The 12,162-nt window shown below is 44.6% G+C and overlaps 1 protein-coding gene across 2 annotated transcripts in view; it reads left to right on the top strand.

Annotated features, from left to right (window-relative positions):
- MYOM1 (myomesin 1) overlaps positions 1-7,464 on the top strand; it is a 118,468-nt gene extending 111,004 nt beyond the window's left edge. For both annotated transcript variants that reach the window (XM_043444027.1, XM_043444026.1), the window contains 4 exons: positions 1,373-1,409; positions 1,615-1,637; positions 3,146-3,201; positions 6,020-7,464. In XM_043444027.1, the coding sequence (XP_043299962.1) occupies positions 1,373-1,409; positions 1,615-1,637; positions 3,146-3,201; positions 6,020-6,313 (410 nt within the window). In that variant the 3' untranslated portion in view covers positions 6,314-7,464. The remainder of the gene's footprint in view (positions 1-1,372; positions 1,410-1,614; positions 1,638-3,145; positions 3,202-6,019) is intronic.
- The last annotated feature ends 4,698 nt before the right edge of the window (positions 7,465-12,162 follow it).

Genomic DNA, 12,162 nt, shown 5'->3' with positions numbered 1-12,162 from the left:
GTATGTCAATGCTACTCTCCCAGTTCATCCCACTCAAAACTTATTTAAATCTGCTTTTATTCTCTGCCCGCTGAAGCTCGTTGAACTACCCAACTCTCAAATCCCCCTCAAACAAGAGGCCTTAGGTTGTTTGACCAGAATGATCCCCTGCAGGAAACACACTAGCGCAGCCTTGCTGTCTTCTTCTGGTGTGACGTGACCAAGAGGAGCAGCCCTAAGTAGCCTGGTTAGCCCAGCTGTCCAGCTCCAGAGCCTGTAAGCCTGGCTTTGTGCCGATTTTTCTCATCTATACAAGGGGGCAGACTGGTTTTATGTACACATTTTCTAGATGTAAAATGTTACGATTCCCAGACCACAGGGGAGCTTAAAGGCCAGGTGAGAGAGATTAAAAAATGAAGCTATATTTTCGCCTGACATCTTCAAAGTGCCTTACTCTGTAGGCTCAGAAAAAAAAAACTATTTTAGAACTCTCATTTCTCTGTCTCTGTCTTTTATTTCATCTCCTGCATAGCATAGAAAGAGTGCTTCAGGCTAGCACCGGCACACACTGTGATTTACCGCAAACGGATGGGCCGGACCACGGAACAGAGTGTTTAACTGTCTGTGACGTGCAGAATAATTTAATGAGAGGAAAGCTTTTCTGTTGCTCAGGATTTTTAACAGACAACCAATCCATATTTGAGACAGACCTTTCTTCCCATTCCATCTTTAGAAAAAAAGAACTTTTTATTTTGTATTGGCGGCTTTCCTGGTGGCTCAGATGGTAAAGAATTTGCCTGCAATGCCGGAGACCCAACTTCAATCCCTGGGTCAGGAAGATCCCCAGGAGAAGGGAATGGCAACCCACTCCAGCATTCCTGCCTGGAGAATTCAGTGAAGAGAGGAGGCTGATGGGCTACAGTCCATGGGGTCACAAGGAGCTGGACACAACTGAGTGACTAGCACATAGCCGGTCAACGAACAATGTTATGATAGTTTCAGGTGAATAGCGAAGGGACTCAGGCATACAGATGCATGTATCCATTCCCCCCCAAGCCGCCTCCCACCCAGGCTGCCACACAACATCCAGCAGAGTTTCATCCCATTCCGTCTTTGGCTAAGAGAATCTTTCCTTTTCTGTTCGGAGGGTTGAGTCTTCTCACTGAATTGAAAGCTTCTAAAATCCACTATTTCATGCTTTCTGTCTAGAAAGTATTTGCTTCTCTTGTTAAGCCTTTGAGTCATAGGGACTGCTCGGGTGCAGCCTCCTTCAAAGCCCACCACGTCAGGTCTGGACTGATTACACTGCGCTCATGTTGGGAGCTCTCATAGGCCCCTGTGTCTGGCCAGTTCTGGGTGAGAAAATTCTAACTTCTCCTTTTTTCTCTTCAAGCGTACGATGAGGCCTTTGCGGAATTCCAGAGATTGAAGTAAGTCCCCCCCTTTCCCAGCGACGCCCCCACGGGCACCCTTGCGCTCCTCCCCGTCTGCATCAGTGGGGCAGAGGGTCCTGTACTGGGGCAAATGCAGGCGGAGCAGCAGAAACAGAAATGCAGTTGGGGCTGGCTACTTGGCAGTAACACTAAAACAAAACCCTTCTTTGTTTGCGTGTTTGTTCGTTTCTCTCAACCACAGACAAGCTGCCATCGCCGAGAAGAGTAAGTAAACCCCTTCGAGTTTATTCCTAGTGTGGCTTCAACATACAACTTTTATTTTTCTATTATTACTGCAGATGGAGGAGAGTGAAAGCATTTTTTTTTTCTTTTTCCTTTTTTTTCATTTCTTTGTATATATTTAAAACTTTAGGTGTTCCGCCTGTGTTGTCCTTTAGTCTCTTGAGTAAGACGGTCTGGAAAAGAAGGTCTCAGGTTACACTGTAAGAATGGCTCCCAGCCTAAACCTGAAATATCTATTATAAAAATCTCCTGTAAGGATGGCTCCCAGCCTCAACATGAAAAATCTCTGGGCTGCAAATCACACCGTAGGTTGGTCATCGCTTCCGTCTCTCCCCTCTCTTGAACTCTGCTGTGGACGAGAAGCCTGACCCTCTGCTCCATGAGCTCCTTCCTGAGGTCTCTGGACCACAGTATCTTAGAGCTGGAAGAGACCTGAAAGCCTGTCTAGATTCCTGTTCTTAAATGATTGCACAGAACACTTCATTCAAACAAAATCTTCCACGTGGACCCGATAACATAGGTGAGGGCCAAGCTATCTTCAGTGAAGTCAGGATGAATCCCATGGACACCAGGCAGCAGAGTAGACAAGCTTCATATCCGCAGGTTTAATGCAAGCCCCCCACCCCCATGAGGAGACTGAGGTCCACGTATGACATGACTCACCTAGCACCATCCAGTAAGAGGCACAGGGGGCCAAGCAGTGGGTCGGGCCCACAGGTGGTATTAAGTGCAAAATCAGCAGCAGAAGGCAGTCAACACTCATTCAAAGCTTTAGCCTGACTTAGTGGAGAATGGAATGTATAATAGAAATAAGGATGTAGAGTCACTCATTCACTAAAGCAGGCTGAAAAGGAGAGGGTGGTGCCACTGCATTAGTCCTGAATGAATGACAGAAAGGCGTCCTTCCCTGGGACTGAGGCTGTCACACCTGTAGCACAAAGCTTGGGGTGAGGGTGGGGATGTCAGCCCTGGATTTCAGCACCCCTCCTACCCCTGTCCCCTCAGTCATAGAAAGGGGCCCTGCAGAACATCTGAAGAACTCCCCGGAAACGAGAAGGGGATGCTCTGTAGGGAAGGCCCCAAGGAGAGCCCATGTCTTCTCCAGCCTCCAGATCTCCTGCACACAGCCTCCACTTATGCAGCCTTTTTGAGTCAGAGGGGAGCCCATGGAAGAGGCCATGCTCTGCCCTGCCTGCTCTGGCCCAGCTCGCTGAGCTGCGGGAGGGCCAGGCTGAGAACAGCCGCCAGGCTTACAGAGCGGACCATGACGTGGTCTCAGGTCCAGATAGAGGCACCTGTGTGTGAAGGAGATGAATGTTCAGAAATTGCAGGATCATTTTCTTATTTTGCATAGTGAAAGCAGGTATACAATGACTATAAGGAGAGGGAAACTAAATAGGACGATGAGTTCTGCTGGGTGGCTCTGTGCGTGCATGTGATGGCTGGTGTTTATGGTTTCAGTGATTAACCAGAAATGCCTGTGCTTACAGATCGCGCCCGGGTGGTGGGTGGCCTCCCCGATGTGGTCACCATCCAAGAGGGCAAGGTAAGTTTGGAACACTCCTGTCCCCACTTCTTCCACACTGGAAAGGGGTTCCAGTGCCCCAGACTTGGTTCCCACCATCTTCCTCATATGCCATGGCTGCTCATGCCTGACTTCAGTATAGTCACATACAAGGTTCAAAGTGTAGTCAGTTTTCCACTCATCTGAAGATGTTTTGTAGGCCAAGCATCAGGATGATTTGTTTAATGTGGGCATGTGTAGACCTCTTAGTCTCTTTCCAGAAGTAAGGTCTCTTTAAAATCAGGAGAAGCGAAATGTTCAATCATAACTATACGACAAACATAATTGAAGAAAGAAGTGACCTCTAATGCTAGTGGAATGCTAGGACCTAATGCTAGGTCAGCTAGTGGGCTGACCTATGGGATTCCTCATCTTTGAAGGGAAATGTCCTGTTCTGTGAATCTCTATAGGATCCAGCATAGCAGAAAACTGATTTATTTCCATTTGGTTTTAAACTGATATTTGTTTGCTCCATAATAATCTCTCTGAAGAGCAGTGAATGTCATGTGTAACCTGGATTTACTTTCTTCATCCCTGAGAAAAGTGAAAGTGTTAGTCACTCAGTTATGTCTGACTCTTTGCAACCCCATGGACTGTAGCCTGCCAGGCTCCTCTGACCATGGAATTCTCCAGCAAAGAATACTGGAGGGGGTTACTGTTCCCTTCTCCAATGGCAATAGTTTCTCTTAATGGCAATAATTTGACTCATATTTTTCTTCCTGAAATGTGTTTGCAGAATAATTCAATAAGAAGTGCTAATTAATCATGGAAAGAAATTTCTTGCTATCTACCCAATTCTAAATGATACACTTATGGAAGAGGCAACAAGTGATCATAAAAGGCCCTTCCAGATAGAAGGATATTCTTTTCCATGTATATGGTGAGCCCTGCTCTTTTTCTTATAACTTCTGGACTTCAGTAAGAAAAAAATACAAGAATGGAATTTAGGACTTCCCTGGTGGTCCAGTGGTTAAGAATCCACCTGCCTTATAGGGGACACAGGTTCAATCTCTGGCCCAGGAAGACTCCACATGCTGCAGGGCAGCTAAATCCACGTACCACAACTACTGAAGCCTACACACCCTAGAGCCCATGCTCTGCAACAGGAGAAGCCACAATAAGAAGCCCATTCACCACAAGTAGAGAGTAGCCCCTGCTTGCTGCAACCAGAGAAAGCCCACTCTCAGCAACAAAGACCCAGTGCAGCCAAAATAAATTAATTTAAAAAATTACATATACCTATGGCTGATTCATGTTGAGGTTTGATAGAAAACAGCAAAATTCTGTAAAGCAATTATCCTTCAGTAAAAAAATAAATTAATTAAAAAAATTAATTCCTTCAGGATGGAAAATTCTAAAAAAAAGAAAACTGGAACTTAAAATGTGAAGTAAATTCATCATCTTTGGTCATCAGGGAAATGCAAATAAAAACCACAGTGAAATACGACACACCTATCAGAATTACTAAAATATAAAAGTGACAACAACAAATGCTGGTGAAGCTGCAGAGAGGCTGAATCACTCCTACATGGCTGTTGGAAATATAGATCAAAATTATACAGCTACTCAGGAAAGCAGTTTGGCAATCTCTTCAAGTAATGAAATATACATTTACCATACCATCCAGCAATTGTACTCCTGGATATTTATCTCAGAGAGATTAAAACGTATGCTCACATAAAAACATGCACACAAATGTTCATAGCAGCTTTATTCATAATAGCCCCAAACTGGAAACAGCTCAGGTGACCCTTGCAGGTATATGCATACCATGGCACCCTTCTGAGCCAAAGGGACAAACTTAACACCTGCAATAACTTGGATGAATCTGCAAGGAATTATGCTCAGTGGAAAAGGTACTCTGGAAATCTTACCTCCTGTATGATGCTATTTATATAATGCTTTGGAAGTTATAATAATCGAGAAACGGATATAGGTTAGTGGTTGCCAGGAGTTAGGAACCAGCTTGGAAGTGGGGAGGTGCGTGTGGTTATAAATGGACCACAGGAAGGATCGTGGTGGGAATGGAAATGTTCTATATCCTGACTGATGTGGTGGATACACAAACCTGGACAAGTGATAGAACCGAATAGATCTAAAGACACAAAAGCACAAGAAAACGGGGGAAATCTATTATATCAGCATCAGTCTCCTGGTTGTGCTTTTATGCTGTAGTTTTGTAAAATGTTACTACTAGGGAAAATTCAGTAAGGGAAATCTATTATTTGATAGATCTAAACATTGATCTTTTAAAGTAAGAGGTTTTCAGCACAGATGGTAATATAATAAAATATTAGGAAAGAGGAATACATTTTGGCAGCACACCTTTGCAACTGCAGCAGCTTGAGTGGGTGTGGGGGGAGAGAGAAAGTGAGGAAGACGGGACGTGAAAATGAGTCACATTGTTGAAGCAGCTGTGGGGCGTCTGCTGCGGGGCTCGGTGACACAAACGAAATGCAAAAGCGAGCAGGTAGAGATGATGACAATGAGGAGATGTCTCTACTGAGACAGGGTCCAAAATGCCACCTTAGACCAAAAGGCCTCGGTGTGTTTATGGGAACTGGAAGCAAATGTCTTCTTGGGGCTTTGATCATAAGTGTTTCCAAAGCCAGAAAACCAAGGCCCCAGAGAAACCACCTCAAGTGTGATTTTGAAATGTAACTTGTACAGGTGCACACAGCCCAGCCCGGCAAATTTAGTCTTGTCCTCCATCTGGTCAGGCCGACCCCCCAGAAGGATGCCTCAAGGTGGATATTACAGCTGATACATCTCCTCCCCTCTCCTAACACCTGTTTTGCAGGCGCTTAACCTCACGTGCATTGTGTGGGGCGACCCGGCTCCGGAGGTCTCCTGGCTGAAGAACGAGAAGCTCCTGGCCTCGGATGAGCACTGCAACCTGAAGTTCGAGGCTGGCAAGACGGCCTACTTCACCATCAACGGGGTCAGGACGTCCGACTCGGGCAAGTACGGGCTGGTCGTGAAGAACAAGTATGGCTCGGAGATCAGCGACTTCACTGTCAGCGTGTTCATCCCAGAGGAGGAAGCCAGGAGCGTGGCCGAGGAGCCCCAGAAGGGCAACAAGAAGGCCAAGTGACCGGAGGGCGAGGGGGCCAAGGGGCCGAGGAGGGGAGAGCCACGCCCAGCTGCCTTAGGCCACGTGTGTGCAGGTGGTTTGAGCTGAGCACCAGGAAGCCTCCAATTCCCTATTTTTGTGCTGGCTTTGGGGGGTGGTGGCGGGGATTGTCAAATCTTTGTTCATGTAAGAAAGCATCAAATAGTGACATTTTACTCATTTTTCTTTATCCACAAATTGTATTAAGAAAATAACATTGGTAGCATAAATATTAGGAAACGGTTTTAAGGCAGAGACCAGAGTAAAGTCAGAGGGACGTACCCGATGGTCAGAGGAAGTGCTGCAGAGCCGTGTGGACGTGGCTGGCCTCGGAGCAGTCCTCTCTCCCGGTTCTCAGTGATGAGTCAGCATCTCGTCCAGATGAGACCAGCTGTTAGGCCGGCCAGTCCGTGTCATGTGTTGTGATGGTAGCGGTGTGCGTTTGTGGGCGGCTGGTGATCTGGAACCTCTCGGTCCTAATAAACAGTTCACACCCCTCTCTTCCCCATCAGTGCTTCTCTTGTTTCACCATTTTGGCTGCCTAGCTGGGTGGTCTCCACTGCACCTTTCTTGCTGCTTCTTGTAACATGTCTTCTGATTTAAATTCCTTTGGCTAAAACAGTGAGCTATTGGTATCTAGAGGATCCGTAGAAGAGACTATTCAAAGTTTAGCTTTAGGAAGGTAGTATTCAACATATTGAAGTAATAAATTTAAAAATCTAGGCCTTAAACCCTTGAAGTTTGACTTTAAAACCTTGTTTTTCTAATTTAAAATATTAGCCACTGAAATATTAATTTTAAGAGTGTTTTAATAACATAAGTTCCCTTTAACTTGTTAAATTGTGTGTGTGTTCAGTTGCTCAGTCATGTCCAGCTCTTTGTGAGCCCATGGACCATAGCCCACCAGGCTCATCTGCCCATGGGATTTCCCAGGAAAGAATACTAGAGTGTTGCCATTTCCTCCTCCAGGGATCTTCCCAACCTAGGGATTGAACCTGTGTTTCCTGCGTTGCCACTGGATTCTAATTAATATATTTGCTTTTTATTTTAAGTAACACTATTGTCTGACTTAACCAACAAAAACTTTCTAGGAACTTAAATGACCCATTAAACTAAGCATATAAATAAGAAAATGTTGATTTCTCTCATATGTTCTCAAATTGTACATAAACTTAGTAAGACTTCAACAGAAAATCACAATCAATTAAACAGTTTAGTTAGAATCGTAAGATAAGTTGTTACTAAGATAAAGGATCAGAAACATTACCAGTACATAAAAATCAAATATGAACAGACTTCATAATGCAAAAATACTAATTTTACCTAGATGTAGCCCCGAGGGCCTCGGACTGGAGTTCTAACACCTGCGCCAGAACAGAAGGCGTGAACTCGGATTGTTTGCCATGGGGAGCTGGACACCAAGACCTCATCACAGCTCTGGGATGCACAAAAGGTAGTTTAGTCAAAAAAACAGGGATAGTAAAAAAACAAATAAATAGGAACAGTAAAAAATATCACCAACTGACATGGAGAAGAAGCTCTACTGAAACTTACCATCTGCCTGGCAGTAGTTCTGGGGAGAAAAACAAAGTTAATGGGTTCCTGAAGCCAGCACTGTATGCTTGTGGGGTCCAGATTTACAGCAACACCACATGGTGTAGGAACCCAAGCCAAGAGTTCCCATAAAAATGGCCAATTTACAATTGCCCCAGAGAAGCAAATGTAAATGACACTATAAGGAACTTCTGTGTCTGCCCACAAAGGATTGCTGTCATGGAAATCATTCTCCCACCGTAAACCACTAGAAAACCTGACAATATATGCGGGACAGAAAAACTGGGGCGTTGGCTAACAGACTTGCAGGGGTGTGATGCCCCAGAGAAAGCAAACAGCAATGAGGGACAGGTGAGGGTCCCAGCTTGTTGTGTGGACAGGGGATGGTGTTCCGGCTGCAGTCCAGCCGGGGGGCCCAAAGAGAACGTCAGACTCGCCGAGCTGAGGAGATGGAGACTGAAGTTCAAGGAGGCCGAGGTGGCTGGGATTCATGGGAAGGGGCATTGGAGGAAGAGTCTAACAGAGAGGAGCATGGACTGCAGCAGATGGTCTCTGACTGAGTGCTGCTCTGAGGGTTCTGGGGAGAGCTCAGGAGGTGGGGGGACCAGCAGTCCTGGGAGCCCATGCAGACTGCGAAAAGTTTCTCCTTCCCACCAGCCAGGAGGGAAAGACTTTGTAATACATGGGGCATTGGATAGAGGCCTCAGAAGTTTCTCACCTTGCTCTGTGTGTGTGTGTGTGCATGCTCAGTCGCTAAGTCGTCACCGACTGTTTGCAACACGATAGACTGTAGCCCGCCAGGCTCCTCTGTCCGTGGGATTTCCCAGACAACAATACTGGAGTGGGTTGCCATTTCCTCCTCCAGGGGATCTTCCTGACCCAGGGATTGAACCTGTGTCTCCTGCCTTGGCAGGTAGATTCTTTACTGCTGTGCCACCGGGGAAGCCCTTCTCACCTTAGTAGTGGGGCTAAATTAACTTTAAACTAAAAGCTGCCCTAGACCCACCCTAACAAAGCTTGAAAGTAAGCCTCGAGAGGATCAAATATCTATGGTGACCTAATGGTGTGTCAGGACAAAGTGCAACACACTCTAAATGAATGCATTACCAACAGTGTGAGATTTATAACAGTAACAGCTGGAGTCCAATCAAAGTGAACAAGTGTGCAAAGAAGCAAGAAAATATGACTAACAGCCAAGAGAAAAGTACATCAATGATACATAAGTCCTGGAGATGTAAGGTACAGCGTGGTGACTATAGTTAATAATTGTTGTTTAGACACTAAGCCGTGTCCAACTCTGCGACCCAATGGACTGTAGCCTGCCAGGCTCCTCTGCCCATGGGATTTTCCAGGCAAGAATACTGGAGTGGGTTGCCGTTTCCTTCCTGACCCAGGGATCAAACCCTCATCTCCTGCTAGGCAGGTGCTACTTTACCACTCAGCCACTGGGGAAACTTGTAGTTAATAATACCATATTGCTTGCTTGCAAGTTCCTAAGAGAGTAGGTGGTAAAAGACTTCATCATAAAAAAAGAAATTTGTAACTGTGTGAGGTGATAGAGGTTAACTAAACTTATTATGGTAATCATTTTACAATGTATACATATGTCAAATCATGTTGCATACCTAAAACTAATATGGTGTTATATGTCCATTATATCTCAGTAAAACTGGGAAAATATTTTATACACAAATATCATGGGAGTATCAAGAATAATTCATTATTAAGTTAATACTATTTGATCAGATAATGAAAATTCAGAATAATTTTTAGTTCTTTTTAAGCACAATGTAATCCCAACAGCAAATGTAATCATAATTTTAATGAAAGATGTTTAAGTAGCTTTTGAAATATGATGAGCTATGTGTATATATGTTCAGTTCAGTTAAGTCACTCAGTTGTGTCTGACTCTTTGTAACCCCATGAATCATAACACGCCAGGCCTCCCTGTCTATCACCAACTCCCAGAGTCTACCCAAACTCATGCCCATCGAGTCAGTGATGCCATCCAGCCATCTCATCCTCTGTTGTCCCCTTCTCCTCCTGCTCCCAATCCCTCCCAGCATCAGGGTCTTTTCCAATGAGTCAACTCTTCGCATGAGGTGGCCAAAGTATTGGAGTTTCAGCTTCAGCATCAGTCCTTCCAATGAACACCCAGGACTGATCTCCTTTAGGATGGACTGGTTGGATCTCCTTGCAGTCCAAGGGACTCTCGAGAGTCTTCTCCAACACCACAGTTCAAAAGCATCAATTCTTTGGCGCTCAGCTGTCTTCACAGTCCAACTCTCACATCCGTACATGACCACTGGAAAAACCAAAGCCTTGACTAGACAGACCTTTGTTAGCAAAGTAATGTCTCTGCTTTTTAATATGCTATCTAGGTTGGTCACAACTTTCCTTCCAAGGAGTAAGCATCTTTTAATTTCATGGCTGCAGTCACCATCTGCAGTGATTTTGGAGCCCCCAAAAATAAAGTCTGACACTGTTTCCACTGTTTCCCCATCTGTTTCCCATGAAGTGATGGGACCAGATGCCATGATCTTAGTTTTCTGAATGTTGAGCTTTAAGCCAACTTTTTCACTCTCCTCTTTCACTTTCACCTTTCTTAAAAGAGGCTTTTTAGTTCCTCTTCACTTTCTGCCATAAGGGTGGTGTCATCTGCATATCTGAAGTTATTGATATTTCTCCCAGCAATCTTGATTCCAGCTTGTGCTTCTTCTAGCCCAGCATTTCTCATGATGTACTTTGCATATAAGTTAAATGAGCAGGGTGACAATACACAGCCTTGACGTCCTCCTTTTCCTATTTGGAACCAGTCTGTTGTTCCATGTTACTTGTTGGTAACTTATAGGCATGTAACTTGAAATGGCATTGCTATAGTTTATGATCATTAATCTAAGTTAGCAGATGTCTACAATCTAATAACATGATACACGAGGGAAAAAAGGAAAAGTATATTAATAAAAACAAAGCCAGAAATGACAGAGATGATAGAATTAGCAGACATGGACCTTAAAACATCTGTTATAACTGTATTTTCAAGAAGTTAGAGGAAAGATTGAATACGTTAAATAGAGACATGAAAGAATACCAAGGCATATCATAATGAATTTGCTGAAAAACATTGGTAAAGAGAAAAATCTTACAAGCAGCCAGAGGGAAAAAGACAAATTATATAAGAGGAACAAAAGTGAGAACAACACGAGACTTCTCATGAGAAGCCATAGAAGCCAAAGGACTGTGGAGCAAGACCTTCAATGTGCCACGTGAAAAGCAAAAACTCTCAACCTAGTCTTCTCTACCTACTGAAAATATCATTCCAGACTTAAGGCAAAATAAAGACTTTATCCTCGAAACAAAAGCTGAGATACCCACTGGCAGGAGATTTGCACTACAAGAAATGTTCAAGGAAGTTCTTCAGTCAGAAGGCAAATGGCATCAGATGGAAATTTAGAACAACAAAGAATGAAAGGTAGCAGAAGTGGGCAAATATGAAGTATATTCTCCTCATTTTTAATTTCTTCTTGCTCCTAACACACCTGGCCTGGTACCCAGCACATGTGCTCCCTCCCTGCTGACCTGGGCATCCCTAGGGTTGCCAGGCTTCAGCGTCAATCCCGGCAGAGGCTGTGCCTGTGGACAGGTGCAGGCCCACCAGGATAACGTGCCATCCCTTCATCCCTCTAGTCACAGGAAGTCCAACCCTACCCAGGGCTGGACCACTCAGGAGGCTCTTGTAGGGTCTGCGTGAGAGCGGTGGCCGACAAGGATACACTTCCCAGAAAGACTTTTGGAGGTAAATGGGCAGAGCTTGGGTGAAATTGCTCAGGAGGACACACCTTCCTACCTTCAGCCTTGAGCACCTGGTAAGGGGCACAGCCCAAAGACGAAAGGAGTGATGTGTTTGGGGGGTGGGGGTTTGCATTATGGCAAAACTGTGAGTTTACTGAAAGCTCAGGTGGGGTAAGAAAGTATCGCTTTTAAAAAATATCAGCTGCAGAAAGACTTGACTGCAAGAGGAGGAAGCAGTGAGAAGGATGATCCAAAAACAACAGAGAATGGTGTTTAAACAATTACTGCGGTTGAATTCTTACAACCCATGAAGAGAAAGTGGGAGTTAAAGAACTGGGAACACTGAATTCTTGTACTGTATGTTAAAAAACAAAAGCTTTCCCATCTTTGTGGTGCATCAATACATCTACATTAGGAAAGCAAATCTTTTACAGTAGAAGAATTAAGCTCCAGTTCTCTCAGGCATAGAATCAGGAATTTTCTTT

Source organism: Cervus canadensis, chromosome 23 (assembly GCF_019320065.1).
Source record: "Cervus canadensis isolate Bull #8, Minnesota chromosome 23, ASM1932006v1, whole genome shotgun sequence".
Classification (NCBI taxonomy): domain Eukaryota; kingdom Metazoa; phylum Chordata; class Mammalia; order Artiodactyla; family Cervidae; genus Cervus; species Cervus canadensis.
The sequence above is the reverse complement of the archived record's forward strand: the minus strand, read 5'-3'. Positions and strand labels throughout refer to the sequence as shown.